This window comes from Saimiri boliviensis, chromosome 7, assembly GCF_048565385.1.
Source record: "Saimiri boliviensis isolate mSaiBol1 chromosome 7, mSaiBol1.pri, whole genome shotgun sequence".
NCBI classification, from domain to species: Eukaryota; Metazoa; Chordata; class Mammalia; order Primates; family Cebidae; genus Saimiri; species Saimiri boliviensis.
The window spans coordinates 117,427,960-117,448,518 of NC_133455.1; the positions used below are offsets into that span (position 1 = coordinate 117,427,960).

General features: G+C 42.1%; 1 protein-coding gene across 1 annotated transcript in view; it reads left to right on the top strand.

Moving 5' to 3' along the window:
• The window catches only part of GPR19 (G protein-coupled receptor 19), a 28,378-nt gene extending 15,647 nt beyond the window's left edge, over window positions 1–12,731 (top strand). Inside the window, exon 2 of the mRNA XM_003934527.3 lies at window positions 11,142–12,731. Coding sequence (XP_003934576.1) covers window positions 11,164–12,411 — 1,248 coding nt within the window. The 5' untranslated portion in view covers window positions 11,142–11,163 and the 3' untranslated portion in view covers window positions 12,412–12,731. The remainder of the gene's footprint in view (window positions 1–11,141) is intronic.
• Window positions 12,732–20,559: the final 7,828 nt, after the last annotated feature.

Below are 20,559 nucleotides of genomic sequence, written 5' to 3' on the forward strand. Positions count from 1 at the left end.
ATTTTATATATATATATATATATAATTTTATATATATATATATATATATATAAAGAGGAGGAAAGGAAAAAAGACTAATAGAGAAAACTCCAGGCCTATAAGCTTGTGGCACCAGGAGTCTCAGGTGGTGGACAGAAGCTCTGTTTTCACTGGCAGCGTGAAGTTCTGAGGTTCTTTTGCAATTAGTCAAAATATCTAATGAAAATTGTATTTTGTTTGTTTGTTTTTGAAACGGAATCTCATGTCACCCAGGCTAGAGTACAGTGGAGCGATCTTGGCTTACTGCAACCTCTGCCTACTGGGTTCAATCTATTCTTCTGCCTCAGCCTCCTGAGTAGCTGGGATTACAGGCCCGTGCCACCATGCCCAGCTAATTTTTTATATTTTTAGTAGAGATGGGGTTTCATCATGTTGGTCAGGCTGGTCTCGAACTCCTGACCTTGTAACCTGCCCGCCTCAGCCTCCCAAAGTGCTGGGATTACAGGTGTGAGCCACTACACCCAGCTTTTTTATTTTTATTTTTTGAGATGCAGTCTTGTTCTGTCATCTGAGTTGGAGTGCAGTGGTGCAATCTCAGCTCACTGCAATCTCCACCTCCCAGGTTCAAGTGATTCTCCTGCCTCAGCCTCCCCAGTAGCTGGGATTACAGGTGCCAGCCTCCACGCCCAGCTAATTTTTTTTCTTTTTCTTTTTCTTTTTTTTTTTTTTGCATTTTTAGTAGAGTTGGGGTTTCACTACATTGGCCAATCTTGTCTTGAACACCTGACCTCAGGTGATCCGCCTGCCTCCCAAAGCACTGGGATTACAGGCATGAGCCACCATGCTCAGCCTCTAATGGAAATAATTTAAGCAGAATGGATTCTATGGGCTTTTGAAAAAGGCATATTCAATCTAGTTGTATCATGTATTTTGATGTAAGATTTCTTAAAAAGTTTGATCTGGCCAAGATGTCACATAAAATCATCCCCAGTTTGGAGAAAATGTGTTTTTTATTTGGGCCTCAATGATTTTCTCCTTAAAAACATTGTTGTAAATGATGATTAGGTACACAGTCCCCTTCATAAAAGCCATTTATCCTTGACAAAGCTAAATTATGTGACCAATGTTAGTATTATCACTGTAGTATGTGATGTGTGATGTGGTTACTAAAATTTGTTTGTCCTGTGACTTAATAGACTAATTTTTGAAGCAGTTTGTATGTGCCAGACACAGAACTAGGTGTTTTATAGAACTATATCTAAAAATAACACCTGTTGTTTTCCTCATACCAGGCAGATGCACATGTATTAACTCATCTAAGTCCAAAGTGCTGGGATTACAGGTGTGAGCCACTACGCCCGGCTTTTTTATTTTTATTTTTTGAGATGGAGTCTTGTTCTGTCATCTGGGTTGGAGTGCAGTGGTGCAATCTCAGCTCATTGCAATCTCCACCTCCCAGGTTATTATAATTATTAGAATATTATATCATCTAATTATAATAATCAAATGAGATAGGAACTGATTATCCTGGTTTTACAGATAAGAAAACTGGAGATCAAGAGGGTTATATAACTCGCCCAAGGTCACCTAGCTAGTGAGTGAGTGACAGGAATAGGATGCAACTGACTTCAAAGCCTACCTACATATCTGCTTTGCAGTATGCCTACACTGTGAGATTTAAAACATAGTTTTTTTTAGCAGAAGATTGCATTCTTGGTGTAGGTTTGCCAGATTTAACAAATAAAAATACAGGACACCAGTAAAATATTGCATGGGACATATTTTTACTAAAAAATTATTTGTTATTTATCTGGAATTCGCATTTAGCTGGGCATCCTGTATTTTATCTAGCAACCTCATCTGAGTTGACATTATAAGAACGTGTCTCACGCTTTCTGGTTTTCCTGTTGCCCCACCACAGTCATGCTGGTGGCTACCTAGCCTTATGTAGTTATTTATTTATTTATTTATTTTGAGCTGGGGTCTCATTCTGTTGCCGGGCTGGAGTGCATTGATGCAATCTCGACTCACTGCAGCCTCCACCTCCCAGGTTCAAGTGATTCTCCTGCCTCAGTCTTCTGAATAGCTGGGACTACAGGCACGTGCCACTGTACTCAGCTAATTTTTGTATTTTTTTTAGTACAGACAGGGTTTCACCATGTTGGCCAGGCTGGTCTGGATCTCCTCACCCTGTACAGACAGGGTTTCACCATGTTAGCCAGGCTGGTCTGGATCTCCTGGATCTCCTGCCTTGGCCTCTCAAAGTGCTGGGATTACAGGCATGAGCCACCACGTCCAGCTGCCTTATATAGTTTTATAAATCACTTAATGTTCATACCAGAGTCTTGTCTTAGCTGGGCATGGTGGTTCATGCCTATAATCCCAGCACTTTGCGAGGCCAAGGCAGGAGGATTGCTTGAGCCCAGGAGTTCAAGACCAGCCTGGGCAACATAGCAAGCCCTCATCTCTATAAAACACATACACACACATACACACACAAATACACACACACCAGGGCAACATAGCAAGCCCTCATCTCTTTAAAACACACACACACACACACACACACACAGACAAATATACACACACAAATACACACACACCAGGGCAACATAGCAAGACCTTGTCTCTATAATGCACGCACACACACACACACACACACTCACACACACACACAGAGTCTTATCTCAGGGCCACACAGCAAGATAGCCACTTAGGAAGCTTCAGAAGAGCTTGTGTGGCCTCCTGAGCCATTTGTAAGTTCAGCAATGTAAGTTCAGGACTTGGGATAGGTTGCCCTGTAAGCCCCGCCCTACTAGAAGTGGTGTGCAAATAAATGTTTAGAAACTGGCTCTGCAGAGGGAAAAACAAAACAAAACAAAACAAACTTCAATTTTTGGTGTTTGTCAGTTTCTCTGGTATAAATACTCCTACTGTGACTGATTCATGATACCAACATGATGGCTTTGAGCCTGGAGTTGGGAAGAAATGTATATACAGTTGGCTCAGGGGTCCCTCCACAAGCCAGTCTCAGCCCACTACTTTTACAGACATTTTTCATTTTCACATATAAGCAAATCAAGCCCACACAACAATGAAAGGTTTAAGATAAAATCTCTATACCATGGTATTTTCTGAATTTAAACAATTAAAATTTTTATTGTACTTTAGATTCTGGGGTACATGTGCAGATCATGCAAGATTGTTACATAGGTACATTCATGGCAAGGTGGTTTGCTGCCTCCATACCCCCATCACCTATACCTGACATTTCTCCCCACGTTATCCCACCCCATTCTCCCTCCCTCTGGTATAATACAATTGATCAGACTTTTTCCTCACTTCAATTCAAACTGAAGTCTAGAATTCTGCTTTCACTCTGTTTAAAGGACAACAGTTAATTACGTGTTAGGTTGAAATTCCAATACTCTCACATTCTTTATTCTGAAGAAAGGCTATTTCTCTAGGCCAGCATGTCCACTGCACTTCTGATGCTGAACTTCCATGCAGTACATTGTAGGAGTGATCATTTTTTTAAACTGTTCACTGTGTCACATATTTCTGAGCTAGCATATTGAACAGATGTATCTGTGGGTAGGCAAGAGGCTATGGGGAATAACTTTGTATTCCTCTGTTTGAATAAAGAGCCAAGAAAGACTTACCCATGTCCAGCCAATTTGACTCTTTAAATCCAGATCCAGCCCTTTGTGGTCTCTCACTGGTCAGGAAGCCCTGATGGTAGTTAGGAGCAAGGGCTTTGGAGTGACCAGTTTCCAACTATATGACTTTGGGGGAGAACTTCCGTTTTTTTTCATTTGTAAAACAGGGTCAGTAATTTTACCTACTTTGAAGGGTTACACATATAAAGTACTTGGTACATAGTAAGCACAAAAATAGGTACTAACTCTTTTATTAGTATTAATGCTGTAACTACTGTCATGATTGTAACTTTTTTTTTTTTTTTTTTTGAGACGGAGTTTCGCTCTTGTTACCCAGGCTGGAGTACAATGGCGCGATCTCGGCTCACCGAAACCTCCGCCTCCTGGGTTCAGGCAATTCTCCTGCCTCAGCCTCCTGAGTAGCTGGGATTACAGGCATGTGCCACCATGCCCAGCTAATTTTTTGTATTTTTTTAGTAGAGACGGGGTTTCACCATGTTGACCAGGATGGTCTCGATCTCTTGATCTTGTGATCCACCCGCCTCAGCCTCCCAAAGTGCTGGGATTACAGGCTTGAGCCACCATACCCAGCCATGATTGTAATCTTACTGCTCATTAGTAAATAGTCATATGTATCCATGTGGGTCCAGCAGATACTTCCCATTCTACAGAAAATGTTTCTGTTGTGTTTTTTTCCCAACCAAATCATGTAACAAATCAACATGATAAAAATTCTTGTTTGACATTACATTTTTAAACAAATCTCAAGAAATAAAAATGGTCTTGCTACCTTGTGAGAATGTTTGTGAATCTTTTTAATCTCAAGAGGAGAAAACATTAGTTGTTAGGGTGTTTTTAAATCTAGAAGACTTAAAAATTCATTCGTCTATCCATTCCATCCAACAAAGTATGATTTTCAAAAAGAATCATGACTTATACAAAGATTGGATGACCTCTTTTTTTTTTTCTTTGAAATGGAGTGCAGTGGCGTGATCTCAGCTCACTGCAACCTCCACCTCCCAGGTTCAAGAGATTCTTCTGCCTCAGCCTCCTGAGTAGCTGAGACTACAGGCATGCATCACCATGCCCAGCTAATTTTTGTATTTTTCTTAGAGACGGGGTTTCACCATGTTGGCCAGAATGGTCTCCATCTCTTGCTGGGGGAGACAAACACGCAAAATAAAAATTACAAAATTACATTAAACCTCGTGATCTGCCTGCCTCAGCCTCCCAAAGTGCTGGGATACAGGTGTGAGCCACTGCACTCGGCTGAACATATGTTAAAGATTTATTATGGTAATACCGAAGGAATCAACGAGAAAACAAAGCTGGTTCCAAGAGCATTTGAAGAATTGCATCTTTATAGGCATTTTTTAAAAAGAATTTCAGCATAAGATTGCTAGGTAAACACAAAACTGGCTAAGGTCCTACAGGCAGTAAGTCCAGTAAGTCCGTAACCTTTGGGATTATTTTGTTCTGCTAGGCAGAAGTCTACGAGTTGACATATACATATTTTCACAGTGTCTGGGCACTAGTCAAACAGTAAATAGCAAAGTCAAGCACAGGTACATTCTCCCAGAGAATTAAATAATCCTTAGGGAGGCCCAAGTAAGAATGTCCCAGCGTGACCTTAAAGGATGTGTCCTTTTTTGCCTTCAAGTATTGGATAATTTTTACTAACATATCCACCCATTCATATATTCATTAAACCTTTTTTTTTTTTTTTTTTTTTTTTTTGAGACAGAGTCTTGCTTTGTCACCCAGGCTGGAGTGCAGTGGTACAATCTCTGCTCACTGCAATCTCCACCTCCTGGGTTCAAGTGATTCTCCTGCCTCATCCTCCCAAGTAGCTGGGATTACAGGCACCCACCACTGTGCCTGGCTAATTTTTGTATTTTTAGTAGAGACGGGGTTTCACCATCTTGGCCAGGCTGGTCTTCAACTCCTGACCTCGTGATCCACCTGCCTCGGCTTCCCAAAGTGCTGGGATCACTGCACCCGGCCTCATTAAACCTTTTCAACAGCTATGTGCCCCAGGGATATAGAGGTAAAGATATAGTCCCTATCCTCAAGGAACTCATAACCTAATGGGGAGACAAACATGCAAAATAAAAATTACAAAGCAAAGTGATAGGGCACATCTCCTCCCAGATGCCCCAGGAGCCTATCATTACAGGGTCTGCCCAGCCAGTCCCCAGTTCTTTTTTTTCCCCAAGATGCAGAGTCTCACTCTCGCCCAGGCTGGAGTGCAGTGGCATGATCTTGGCTCACTGCAACCTCTGACTCTGAGGTTCAAGTGATTCTCCTGCTTCAGCCTCCTGAGTAGCTGGGACTACAGGTGTATACCACCACACCCAGCTAATTTTTGTATTTTTAGTAGAGTTGAGGTTTTGCCATGTTGGCCAGGCTGGTCTTGAACTCCTGACCTCAGGTGATCCACCCGCCTGGGCCTTCCAAAGTGCTAGGGTTACAGGCATGAGCCACCATGCCTAGCCCCTAGTTCTGCACTATGACAACCCATCTACTATTTTCACCATTCAGGTATTCATCTTAAAGCCTGGATGGATGAGAAATAGATAATGGGATAAATGAACAATTTCTCTTTTAGATCATATATAGACAGAGGTAAATTAGGGCCTTCAATACCTCAACTAAGGGAGTATGTTAAATGTTAGTCTCAGAACTGGCTGGGAAGAAATAGGTTGAACAGGAAAGAGGTGACGAAGCCTTTCTTGTCACTCCTAAAATGACTGCATATGGATGGTTCTGAACAGAATTACTAATTAACCAGATCTTATATTTCAGAAACACCCTCTTGATGATAAGCAGGGGAAGCCTTTCTGAAACTTTACTTTGGGACCCTAGAATTTAGTTATAATATGGTAGACCTTTTTTCTGGGAGGAAAGTGCAAGAACCTGTCTGAAGAAACCTAAATTACCTTCGCTTTCCCTTAAATGAGATGTCTGTTTCATACAGCAGTCCACCTGGGTAGCTGCATTTTCACCTGCCCTGCTTTTATCAGGAGTCATGTTTTCCCTATCACCATGGTCCCCAGTGTTTCAGCTCTCTGAGAATATACAGTGGTTTTCTATCTGCATTTAATTCTCCTAGCTGAGGCGCATAGAGTAAGAGCGATTTATTTCAGTTCTCTGTCCTTACAGATCCAATTTAGTAAACATCTAATAAGCAATGATTAATGTGAAGAATTCCAGTGGAAGCTGTAGAGCAGGCGTCCCCAAACTACAGCCCACGGGCCCCTGAGGCCATTTATCTGGCCCCCCGCCGCACTTCAGGAAGGGGCACCTCTTTCATTGGTGGTCAGTGAGAGGAGCACAGTATGTGGCGGCCCTCCAATGGTCTGAGGGACAGTGAACTGGCCTCCTGTGTAAAAAGTTTGGGGACACCTGCTGTAGAGCATGGAGAAAAAGAGTAACATCACCTTTCCCTACTGGAGTCCCAGTGGAAAAGACAGAAACATGGAAGTATTTATTGATTGATTGATTGATACTAGGGCTCACTCTGTTGCCAGGCTAGAGTGCAGTGGCATCATCTTGGCTCAACGCAACCACCACCTCTTGGGTTGAAGAGATTCTCCTGCCTCAGCCTCCTCAGTAGCTGGGACTATCGGCATGCACCACCACACCCAGCTAATTTTTGTATTTTTTGTAGAGATGGGGTTTCACCGTGTTGGCCAGGATGGTCTTGATCTCTTGACCTCCTGATCTACTCACCTCCCGAAGTGCTGGGATTACAGGCACGAGCCACCACACCTGGCCAGATGGAAGTATTTCTAAAGCAGAGATTATTAATCTTGACTACATATCAGGATCACCTGGGGAACTTTGAAACATCTGATACCCAGGCTGCACTCCAGAGCAATTAAGTTAATTGAAGGGTTCAATTAACTTAATTAATTGAGCTGGAACCCAGGCATCAATATTTTTTAAAGCTCCCTGGGAGACTCGAATGTACTGTATTGCTAACCTAGAGCAAAATAAACTTGGAAAATGCTGTATGAACAAGGGTACTGCAACCATTCTGGATATGCTAATGTTCTTATCCACTGTCTGACCGCATTTCTGCCCATGAATGCAGAAAATATAGCCTCTCATTGTAACCATGGGAAACATTGAGGTCAGTTTGATTGTAGGGCATTTAGAAACTATGTACTCTGGGAGGTACGGTCTGAAGGAAACTATGTTTCTGAGGGGAAAGGGCCCCAAAAAGATCAACCCGAAAAATGACCCCAAAATTCAATCTACATGGAAACATTCCCCTGGAATGTTTTATTCACTTGTCTTTCTGAAGAAGTCCTATTCATCCTCTAGGCTCCCAGCTCAAACTTTGTCTCTTTTGTGAAACCTTTCCTTTTCTTTCCCTTACCCAGGCCAAACTGGGTCCCTATTTTTCTCTTACTTAGTGTCTCTTACCTGGTTTCTTGATTTACGGAATGAATAAACAGAACTGCAGCAGTTTTAGGTGGAGTGAGAAGTCGTGCCACCAGCAGAGGAAACCTAGACTCAGGAATGCCTCGGGCTCCCTTGTCCTGTTTCGGAGCATTGGGATCCTCTGCTTCCAAGTAGTCCGGCTGGGGAAATGGGCAGACAGACTCATGGGTGTAAAGCAACTGGAGGAAGAGCTGGAAGGGGGCTTCCCCGGGCTTTAGTTAAAGCAGTGAGCTTGAGCTTCATTTGCAGATTTTTGTCGTTAGAGGAAGAAAGAAACAGAAGGAAGTTCACGGGTTTTCAATTATGTCCATAACTAAGGAAAAGTGCCTGTGTGACTCCTGTTTTATTCAGGCCACAGGCATCCCAGAAAAGGTAGAACAGTTTACTGTCTGGGGAAATTGTCTGCTTTAGTTTATTTTTAAACTTTAAGTCTTAAAAACAAAAGGTTTTTAAAATTTTTCATAGCTTTTGCACATGTGAAGGTGAAAAGATGACTTCAATCTTGTATGTATGAAGGTCATGCAGTCCAGATTTTTTAGAACACTGCTAATTTTAGATCTTATATCCTGATTTCTTACACAGAAAGTATGGTTGCTATTCTTACAATTGGCTATCGTTTTTCCAGCATGCTTAAAGATATTTTAGTAATCAAAAAGTTTAATTATTTCAGGTTTCTGTGTGGTAGCAAAAAAAAAAAATTTTTTTTTAATTTTTTTTAAATTTTAATTATCTTACTTAAGCTCCCTTAAGTAAGGTTGCCTCATGGACAAAAAAGCCTAAAGATAATACAGAACAGGCATTGAGTATATTGTCTGGAGCACCAGACTTGTATTGAATGTAGCTTTTTGGTGAAGATGATATATATTAACGTTTCTTTCTCTACCACAAATTAGTATAAAAATCCTTCAAAGAAAAAATGAGGGCCCAGCGCGGTTGCTCATGCCTGTAATCCCAGCACTTTGGGAGGACAAGTTGGGCAAATCACTTGAGGTCAGGAGTTTGAGACCAGCCTGGGCAAAATGGTGAAACCCTACCTCTACTAAAAATACAAAAATTAACCAGGCATGGTGGCGCACACTTATAATCCTACCTACTCAGGAGGCTGAGACACAAGAATCTCTTGAACCTGGGAGGTGGAAGTTACACTGATCCGAGATCATGCCACTGCACTGTAGCCTGGGCGACAGATCGAGATTGTGTCTCAAAAAAAAAAAAAAAGAAGAAGAAAATAAAAAGAAAAAATGAGTCATTAAGAACTGTTCTTTTATTATGAACTATTCTTTTTTTCTTGAAATGGAGTCTAGCTCTGTAGCCCAGACTGGGGTGCGGTGGCGTGATCTCAGCTCACTGCAACCTCTACCTCCCAGGTTCAAGTGATTCTCTTGCCTCAGCCTCCCCAGTAGCTGGAATTACAGGCGCCCACCACCACGCCCAGCTAATTTTTGTATTTTTAGTAGAGATGGGCTTTCACTGTGTTGGCCAGGCTGGTCTCAAATTGCTGACCTTGTGATCCACCCGCCTCAGCCTACCAAAGTGCTGGGATTACAAGCGTTAGCCACCGCGCCCAGCCATGAACTAGTCTTTACTCCTGACTGTCACTTGAGAAATGTTCCTTTGTGAGGTGCAAACACAGGAGCCCACCAAGAGAGAAATAGTAACTACTAGAAAAGCCTGCTGCTGGAGCCACACACCCTTTTGCCACAGGCTAGATGGAATCTTAGCAAAATGGCAGCTGTAACCCCACATGGGCTTTTACTTTTAGTGGGCAAATTTTTCTAAATATTAATTTTTATCCTTATATCTTACTTTAATAACCATAATTGTTATGGTTATTATGGATTAAATTGCTACTGTTTCTCTTTTTGTTTCCTGGATTCCAATCAAATTAATCCTTCGTAATCTGTGAGCAAAATCATCTCAGTTTTAATTGAATGACCCACAACTATTTAATCTTTTTGCCTATTTAAAAAGTGTAACATTTTTTCCTCACTGAATAATACAAAAAGTATAAAATAAAGGCTAAACTTTAAAATATTCTTTTATATCTGAGAACGATAAGCTTTGAAAAAGTGCTTAATAATTTTAACACTTACTTTTTTTTTAGAGATAGGGTCTTGTTATGTTGCCCAGCCTGGATTCAAACTTCTCAAACTAAGTATCCTCCTGCTTCAGCCTTCTGAATAGCTGGGACTTACAGGCGTGCACCACTGTGCTTAGCTAACAGTTACATTTTTTGTTTGTTTGTTTTTAATCACTTCTCTGCCATAAGGTCTCTTGTAATCTAGTTATATTTCTTAGAGGACATCTTGTATGTTCTTCAGTCAGTATATTATTTTATGAAACAATAACAACAGAATAGCATCAAACTGTATGTCACTGGTAGGTGGCAAGCTATTAGTGATGTAATTATCTTGTGGAAAAAGCAAGCTATTTCAGATGTCATTAAATTAGGAGCTGTTTCTGGCTCATGCATCAGCGTTGATTGCTCCATGTGTTACCATATTCTTCTGTAATGGAGAATCTACACTAAGTAAGGACAGCACTCTTCCCAATAGCTAGCCAGTCTACAGTCACAGACTGCTGTTAGCTATGTCCATAGTCAAAATCTGTGTGTTTCCATCTGCCCACGTTGTCCTCTCTTGCAGCCTCATGACACTGAGGAACTTCTCACATACTTGCCCAGAATTCCAGCAGATCTTCAGTTGGTGGTAACACCCTTACCATGAGCCAGATCTGAGCTCCCTAACCCTCTGTGATCCCTGATGAGTGAAGGGAACAAGGATATGTGTATGAGTGGGGCTTGGTATGGCTAAGGGTCAAGAGAAGGTGAGACCAGAGGGAGCCTGGGCTGGGATCTACTGAAACAGCTCCTAAAATGAAAACAAAATGGGGGCCAGAACTTTTTCTGGATAGTAGTTATGTTTTCCTGCCAAGGCACAAGTCGTCCTCATAGACAAATGACAACCATTCTACATGTCAAATAAGATCGTTAGCCTTAGTAAACATAACCAATCTGTAGGACACTATTTTAACATTCTTCTTTTCCCCATCCAGAATTAAGAGAAAAAAAGTGAATATGGTTTTTGCTCCCAGAATGGATAACAGCAAGCCACCTTTGGTTATTTCTACACTTCTGGTGCCCCTCCAAAACCGCAGCTGCACTGAAACAGCCACACCTCTGCCAAGCCAGTACCTGATGGGATTAAGCGAGGAGCACAGCTGGATGAGCAACCGAACAGACCTTCACCATGGACTGAAACCTGGAGAAGTGGCCACAGCCAGCATCTTCTTTGGGACTCTGTGGTTGTTTTCTATCTTTGGCAATTCCCTGGTTTGTTTGGTCATCCATAGGAGTAGGAGGACTCAGTCTACCACCAACTACTTTGTGGTCTCCATGGCATGTGCTGACCTTCTCATCAGCGTTGCCAGCATGCCTTTCGTCCTGCTCCAGTTCACCACTGGAAGGTGGACGCTTGGTAGTGCCATGTGCAAGGTTGTGCGATATTTTCAGTATCTCACTCCAGGTGTCCAGATCTATGTTCTCCTCTCCATCTGCATAGACCGGTTCTACACCATCGTCTATCCTCTGAGCTTCAAGGTGTCCAGAGAAAAAGCCAAGAAAATGATCGCAGCATCGTGGATCTTTGATGCAGCCTTTGTGACCCCTGTGCTCTTTTTCTATGGCTCCAGCTGGGACAGCCATTGTAACTACTTCCTCCCTTCCTCTTGGGAAGGTACTGCCTATACTGTCATCCACTTCTTGGTGGCCTTTGTGATTCCATCTGCCCTCATAATTTTATTTTATCAAAAGGTCATAAAATATATTTGGAGAATAGGCACAGATGGCCGAACAGTGAGGAGGACAATGAACATCGTCCCACGGACAAAAGTGAAAACCATCAAGATGTTCCTCATTTTAAATCTGTTGTTTTTGCTCTCCTGGCTGCCTTTTCACGTGGCTCAGCTATGGCACCCCCATGAACAAGACTATAAGAAAAGTTCCCTTGTCTTCACAGCGATCACATGGATATCCTTTAGTTCTTCAGCCTCTAAACCTACTCTGTATTCCATTTATAATGCCAATTTTAGGAGAGGGATGAAAGAGACTTTTTGCATGTCCTCTATGAAATGTTACCGAAGCAATGCCTATACTATCACAACCAGTTCAAGGATGGCCAAAAAAAACTACGTTGGCATTTCAGAAATCCCTTCCATGGCCAAAACTATTACCAAAGACTCAATCTATGAGTCATTTGACAGAGAAGCCAAGGAAAAAAAGCTTGCTTGGCCCATTAACTCAAATCCACCAAATACTTTTGTCTAATTTCTCAGAATTCTTTCAGTTGTTATGCGCCAGAGATTAAAAAGCTTTAACTATAAAAACAGAAGCTATTTACGTATTTGTTTTCCTCAACTTTCCAAGGGAAATGGTTTATTTTGCAAAATGCATTCGTTTATTATAGTTTTCGTGGGTTTTATTTTACTTGCTTCATGTTTTAGAAAAAGTGTTTGCTTTGAACTATAGTCAACAGTTATTTTACTATTAATATATTAGTTACACACATAAAAAAGAAAATGCTTTCTTACCACTTACTTACTGTTAGGTTCAAAAACATAAACCTAAGCCATAAACACAGTCTTTGATTAATGGATTCAATCTAGTTTTTTGGTTTTTGGTTTTGCCTTTTGTTCTTTTTGAGGCAGTCTCACTTTGTCACTCAGGCTAGAGTGCAGTGGCATGTTCGGCTCACTGCAACCTCTACCTCCTGGGTTCAAGCGTTTCCCCTGCCTCAGCTTCCTGAGTAGCTGGGTTTATAGGCACGAGCCACCACATGGCTAATTTTTGTATTTTTAGTAGAGACAGGGTTTCACCATGTTGATCAGGTTGGTCTCGAACTCCTGACCTCATGATCTGCCCGCCTCAGCCTCTCGAAGTACTGGGATTACAGGTGTGAGCCACCGCGCCCAGCCTATTTTGTTTTCTTTTTCTCCTTATTGAATTTTTGTAACTAGGGCTTCAGTTCCAAATGAAATCCCCATGTTACCTATCTTGGAGATGTCTATTTCCTTCACTGAGCAACATTTACTATGAGTTTAATATTGTATAGGTTGTCATGTTACCTTCCTCCAAGTAACCACTAGCCAGATCTGCTATGGAAAGCATGCCATATACTGGAACTTGCTGGGAAGTCTTCTGTGGTTGGATTTTAATCAGAATTTTTAGGGGAAAAAAAGCATACAGAGTTGCCTAATTTCTCTTGCTCTTTCTCTTGTTTTTATCCTTCCTTCATCTGAGTGGCTGATGAAGCCTTGAAAAATGCAGTCAATGCAATGTTTTCCTCACATTTGTGTCCCATCTAGGCTGTGTCTAGAACATTTACCTCCCATTTTTGAGTTATATACAAGAAAATGAGCAGGTGCTGTTGCTAGCATGTCTAAAAAATGCCAAAGACAGAAATGACAGATGGCATTTTCTGTACTCTGCAATTCAAGCAGAGACTTTCAGCTGCCCAGCCCTCTCCTATACAGCAGGACAGCAAGGGTAGGGACTGCCTTCCTCTTTCTCCCAGAAACTCACGAGGCCATTTCCCTGGCCACAGCCTGTTTTCCCTCATCTCTCCTCTCCAGGGCACATAACCTGGCCAAGCTGAAACTCTTCTTTGCCTGTGATAACTAGGGATTTTTTTTTCCTCTGGTTCCCAGATCTCCATTATTTCAAATCGATGACCAGCCAGCACATTTAAAAAATGTTTTTATTTAAACAATAAAGGGTTTACAGACAAGACTGGTATGCATTTTCATGCCCTAGTTAACAAGAGCTACAAATAATAACTCCAGTTGTTCAGCAATTTTACATGCATTATCTCCTTTATCCTCTCAACAATTCTGTGATGTATTTATTACCATCCCTTTTATAAATGAGCAAACTGGGACTCAAAAGTTATGTGACCTGCCCAAGTTGGAATGTGACAGAGCTGGTATTCAAACTCGGGGCCTCTAACCGCACGTCTGTCTGTCACTCTTTCCTTGACATTTCAATGTCTCCCTAGAGAACACGAGGGGCCAAACCCATCCAGGCCTTGAAGGGCCTCCTGACCACGGCCGTGGTGGAAGTCAAAGTTCTAAGACAATCTGGCCATTCTTTTTCCTTTTTTATTTTTTGAGATGGAGTCTCACTTTCTTTCCCAGGCTAGAGTGCAACGGCGTGATCTTGGCTCTCTGCAATCTCTGCCTCCTGAGTTCAATTGTTTCTCCTGCCTCAGCCTCCTGAGTAGCTGAAATTATAGGCACCTGCCACGACACCAAGCTAATCCAAAGTGCTGGGATTACAGGGGTGAGACTTTTTTATTTTCAATTTTTAAAAATCAGCAGAATTTAAGATGCACTGGTGTTTCTTAAAAAGAGTCTATGTGGTTCCTGCTGACAAGTGGTGGTTTAAAAAAAAAAAAAGTGTCTAGGTGAAATGTAATGAGCTGGCCCTCACCTGTTCCTTGGCTATAGATAGGTTCTTGGGCTAGTGCTGCAGAATGTTTGAGATAAGGAGGGAAACCTGTATTTTCTCACGCTTCAGACACGGGGGAATGAGACAAAATTACATTTGATATTTGGGGCAAAGAATCACAAAACATTTAATCTACAAAACATTTACAGAGCTGATGTTTTTAAATTGAGATGTGTTCTTCAATCACAAATTCCAAAGACAGAAATAATCTATTTTTCTTTCTCCCTTTCCCCTTCTCCTCACATTCTTATCTCATCAGCAAATGGCTCTAAAATAACAAAATGTGCCAGATATTTACCTCACTTAGCCCTTGAATTTTATGGTTCAGACTTGAAGAGACTCTGCCTTAGTTTTATTGTCGTTTTAAATATGACTTTTTAGAATTAGAGTGTGAAAAGTTTAATTTGTTTCCAATTTGGTTTTTATATATTTATAGATCTCACTAGGTGATTTCTAAGTTCCATTCTGTCTTTAATGTTCTGGGAGTTTACTATATTAGGTGGATATTCGGTGAGACAACCTCATACAAGCTCTTGTGTAGAGAGATTGTCTTTTTGTTTTTCTTTCTGAGACAATTTCTCTCCGTCACTCAAGCTGGGGTGCAGTGGCACAATCTCAGCTCAGTGCAACCTCCGTCTCCCAGGTTCAAGTGATTCTCGTGCCATAGCCTCCTAAGTAGCTGGGACTGCAGGTCCACACCTGGCTAATTTTTGTATTTTTATTAGAGACAGCGTTTGGCCATGTCGGCCAAGCTGGTCTTGAACTCCTGGCTCAAGTGATCCATCCACCTTGGCCTCCCAAAGTGCTGGGATTACAAGTGTGAGCCACCGTGCAGGCCAGAAAGTATTTTTAATCCCCCAAATAATGAAAAATTAAGAGTAGTAAGTCACAATAGAGCTCCAAAGTCGAATGACCTGTATTACCTGCATTCAGCTATGTTCTCTCAGCGAGTTGGGAATTCACTGCTTTTTTGTTTAGCTTAATATTCAGCATTCCTGGCGTCTCTCTTGATCCTGAATTTGGAGGAGGCTTCACATAATGCACAGATCGAAGAAAATTTGCTTAAGTCCCACAACACGAGAACAAAATTCAGCACACCTCACATTTACTCCACAAGAACCAGAATTAAGCCACAGGGAGACAGGCTATTGGAGAGAATAAGCAAATGACTCTACCAGGTGCACAATGAGGTGCACCCCAAATCCGGATTCATGTGGCCTCCAAACAGGAGTCCAAGAAAGGCAACAGGGGGAAGCAACCTCCACAGTGGAGGCAGTTCTCCTACCTGGTGCCAGGCTCTCATAAACCGTCAGTGGGGAGGGAAGGGACAGGGATTCATCCTTTGAGGGGAATTTGAATTCTCCCTTCTCAGCTTCATTGAATGCATTAATGCCCAGGCTACTGATGAGTCAAAAAGCACATCCAGCTGAGATGCATTTGCCTATGAGTCTTTCTTCACAAGCTTAGCCCCCCTGGCCAAAGCTGATACCTTAGGCCAGACTTCTACCTCAGGAAGGACAACTTTATCCTTGGTGGAGGCCCATCTCCGCCAAGCATGTAGGGAGTAGAGTCATTTGCCAGAGACTGCTGGCAATTTCACCTCTCCACGTGGGCACAGCCCCTCTTCCACTCTTCCATCCTTGCTGCCATTTGCACAAGCTCACTTTGAAACCACATAACCAAGCTCAGCTGGGGAGACCTGACCAGGATCCGCCTCTAGGTTATGCTCCTCTAAAAACCATATGTAAAAGAAGCAAGGAATTAGACACTTTTAGAGCAGAAGGGATGTTGGGAGACCTAGCCCAACCCCTTCATTGGTTAGAAGTGGAAGTTAAGGCCAAGAGACATGAAGTTAGGGCTAACCGACAATGTCTCCTACCTACCAGTTCAACTTTATTTCAGCTTTGCCATTTGGCTTGCCGTGGCATGATTCATTTATTTTTTTTAATACTACATTAATTTTATTTATTACTCAGCACTTTGGGAGACCAGGCAGGCAAATCGCTTGAGCCCAGGAATTTGAGACCAGCCTGGGCAGCATAGTGAGACCCCTCATCTCTACAATTAGTCAGGTATGGTGTGTGTGCCTGTAGTCCCAGCTACCCGGGAGACTGAAGTTGCAGCTCAGATCCGCTCCCGCTGTCATCTTGGCTTACTGCAACCTCTGCCTCCCAGATTCAAGCGATTCTTCTGCCTCAGCCTCCGGAGTAGCTGGGATTATAGGCCCGGTGCCACCACGCCCTGCTAATTTTTTTGGATTTTTAGTAGAGACGGGGTTTCATCATGTTGGCCAGGCTGGATGTATTATTAGATTTTTAAAAATCCAAATTGTGTGCAGGAGAATATGAAAAGAATACATAAGTCTTCACTGTTCATTTAACCTGCTAATTCATCTGTGAAAGTGATGACCTTGGAGTGCCTTAATTAGAGAACAATGGAAACAAACCGACTTCCTCTAGCAGTTTTCCAGAGTGACCGCTTGATGGCACTGTGACTTGTGGGCAGAGCCCACCACCTCTTCAAGATGCCTGTCACACTGGTGAATTCAGGAAAGTCCTCGTCTCATAGCAACAAGACAGGGAAAATTGCTGAGCACCCAGAAGCAGCTGTAGATTAAGTAATCAATCAGTGTGTTCAAAACACAAAGCATCTAAACATTGGAGGAAATTCCAAAATAATACCCTTTTCAGACATGAAATCACTAGTCAAAATATTGTTTTAAACCCATTTTACAAATGTGATCATTTTCCAAAAACTCCATCAGACCACCAAACTGGCATTAGTGCCACCCACACTTGCCAGGGCCTGTCTTTTCCTTTTCCGCTCTTTTCATCATTGACTCAGAGAATTCATGGACTTTTTCATAGCAATGTATCTAGAGTTTCTCTACAAGTGAATGCTCATATGCTGCTCATAAGCAGGCAGTTAAATTTATTTTAAAGTGAGCCTCTACAATCTGCACCATTCTGAAGTTTTTGAACAATTGAACACTTCTAGAACTCTCAAGAACTCTATATTTTCTTTCTCAGAAGAAGCCTCTTTTATATATGTAATTTTTATTTTTCAGTAGAGACAGGGTCTTGCTTTGCCACCCAGGGTAGTCTTGAACTCCTGGCCTCAATGATCCTCCTGCCTTGGCCTCTCAAAGTGCTAGGATTACAGGTGTCAGCCACTGGCCTGGCCAGAAGAAACCCCTTTAAAAGTATTGCTTTACAAACTCTCTGTGAACCCTAATTAAGTTATTTGTGTGGGATTATGCGATTTAGATTCACCAGTAATTTGAAGAATGTGTGATTTTAATTCCACAGAAGAAAGACCACCAACAAATGCTGGACTCTGCAGTGAGGAGTTCACATGTATCTGGTTTGAGGCTTATGATGGAGGTCTGCGGTTTGGGCACATAGGCTGGTTCCCAGCAGGCAGGCAGGAAGGCAGTTCCAGTTGCTTACCCACAAGCCCTAGACATAGGAGATTCAAACTCCTGGAGGGGAATTCTGAATGAATCCTTTCTATTCTGCTTCCCTGCTGTATCTTCCAAAGAACAATCTCCTTTAAGACTATTGTACATTCAGCCAGTAGGACCTGACTATGCTCGCTCAGGAAGGACAGTAAGACCATAGCACAGACTGCTGGACAACAGAACAGTAGTTGTTAAGAGTCGCATGGTGGGAAGATGGCAGCACAACAGCTGAGAACAGATCCGTCTCTGCTCATCAGTCAGGGTCATCTAACTTCCATGCTATCTGGTTCTCTAGGCAGATGCACTGCACTTGAATGACCCTCTTACAAATTAGAAAAAAAGTAGGTACAAACTCCAGTGAGATAGTCAGCCAGCACCGTTTTCCTTAGTTACGGAATAGTATAATGGCTATTTTCAAGGGCTCTGGAGTCAATATTTCTGGGTCCATGTTCTGCTTACCATCTATTTAAGCAAATTGTTCTCAGACCCTGCCTTCTCCATATTTAAAATCGGGAAATAACAGTACTTACCCATATCAGGGTTCTCCAGAGAAATGGAACCAATAGGAAACATACATAGATGAGGGGTGGATGGAGAGTTACTTTTAGGAACTGGCTCATGCAATTATGGGTGCTGCTATCAAGGCTGAAATCTGAGAGGAGGCTTTTGATGCTGCAGCCTTTTTTTTCTTTTCTCTTCTTTTTTTTTTGAGACAGGGTCTCACTTTGTCACCCAGGCTGGCTGGAGTGCAGTGACACAGTCTCAGCTCCCTGCAGCCTCAATCTCCCATGTTCAAGTGATCCTCCTGCCTCAGCCCTCCAAGTATCATAGCTGGGACTACAGGTGCACACCACCATGCCCAGCTAATTTGTCTCGTTTGTTTTGTTTTTGTTGTTGTTTTTTTGTTGTTGTTGTTTGTTTGTTTTTTGTTTGTTTTTGGCAGCCTAAAACACCACACATTTATTATCTCATAGTTTCAGTAGGTAGAAATCTGGACACAGGTTAACTGCTTAACAGTGACTCTTCTGATTCACGAGGTTGCAATCAAGGTGTCAACCAGGGTAAGGTCTCGTTTGAATGCTCAAATGAGATAGGATCTGCTTTCAAGCTCATGTGGTGGTTATCAGAATTCAGTGCATCCAGGGCCTCAGTTCTTGCTGGTTGTTGACCCTCAGCTCCTTGCACATGGGCCCCTCCAGCATGGCAGCTTGCTTCATAAAGCATCAAAGGAGAGGGGCTGCTAACAAGACAGAAGTTGCTATCTTGTGCAACCTGAGCATGGAAGTGACATTCCATCACCTTTCCTGTGTTCTGTTGGTCAGAAGCAAGTTATATCTCCTGCCCACACTCAATGGGAGGGGACCAAACAAGGGTGTGAATATCAGAGGCAGGGACATGGGGGGCCATTTTAGAAGTTGTCTACCACAACAAAATGGCATGTGGTGAAAAGTAAATCTGTCTCTTACCCTAGATTTGTCTCCCAGTACCTCTCTCTAGAGGTAAAGGTTATTGAGTTTTTAAAAAACATAAACTCTTACAAATCCAGAAACAGCCTCTACATATAAAAGCTAGCATGTGATTATATATACATATCACACCCCTAAAAAATACAATTATACAAACTATTTGGCACTTTGCTTTTTTCACTTGATAATCTTAAGGTTTACTCTATCTCAGGATATTATTTTTAATGACTGCATGGTATTCCATTGTAAGGATGTACCATAATTAATTTAACCATCCCCTTATTAATGGTCATTTAAGTTGTTTCCAATTTTTTGCTCTTATGGACAGTGCTACAGAAAATATCCTATTCAGGCATCTTTATTTATTTATTTTTTTAAGATGGTGTCTCACTCTGTTACCCAGGCTGGAGTGCAGTGGTGCAGTGGTGTGATCTCGGCTCACTGCAACCTCTGCCTCCCAGGTTCAAGCAATTCTCGTGCCTTAGCCTCCCAAGTAGCTGGGATGACAGGAACACGCCACCATGCCTGGCTAATTTTTTTTGTATTTTTAGTAGAGACAGGGTTTCACTATGTTGGCCAGGCTGTTCTCAAATGCCTGACCTCGTGATCCACCCACCTTGGCCTCCCAAAGTGCTGGTATTACAGGCATGGGCCACTGTACCCAGCCCCTTTAAAGTACATTTCTTTATAAGTGAGGTTAAGTAGCTTTTTATATTTAAAAGCAACTCTTTTTTTCATGTCCTGTGCCTGTTTTAGTAGTGAATTGTATATCAGTTAGGTCACTTCTGATTTCAGTGACAGATTCAAATTGATAAAAGGAATGAAATACTCCCCTTAACTAAAAATTGTGGGAGTAGAACTTTAGGCATAACTGGATTTGAGACTCAAACAATGTCATGATGAAGCGGCCTCATTGTCTGGGGTGATACCCAAGGTTTGTTGTCTCATTCCAAGAAAATCCAGGACATGGACACACAAGGAGGGAAGTTAAGAGCTGAAGTTTAATAGACAAAAGAAAGAGAAGAGCTCTCTCCTGCAGAGAGG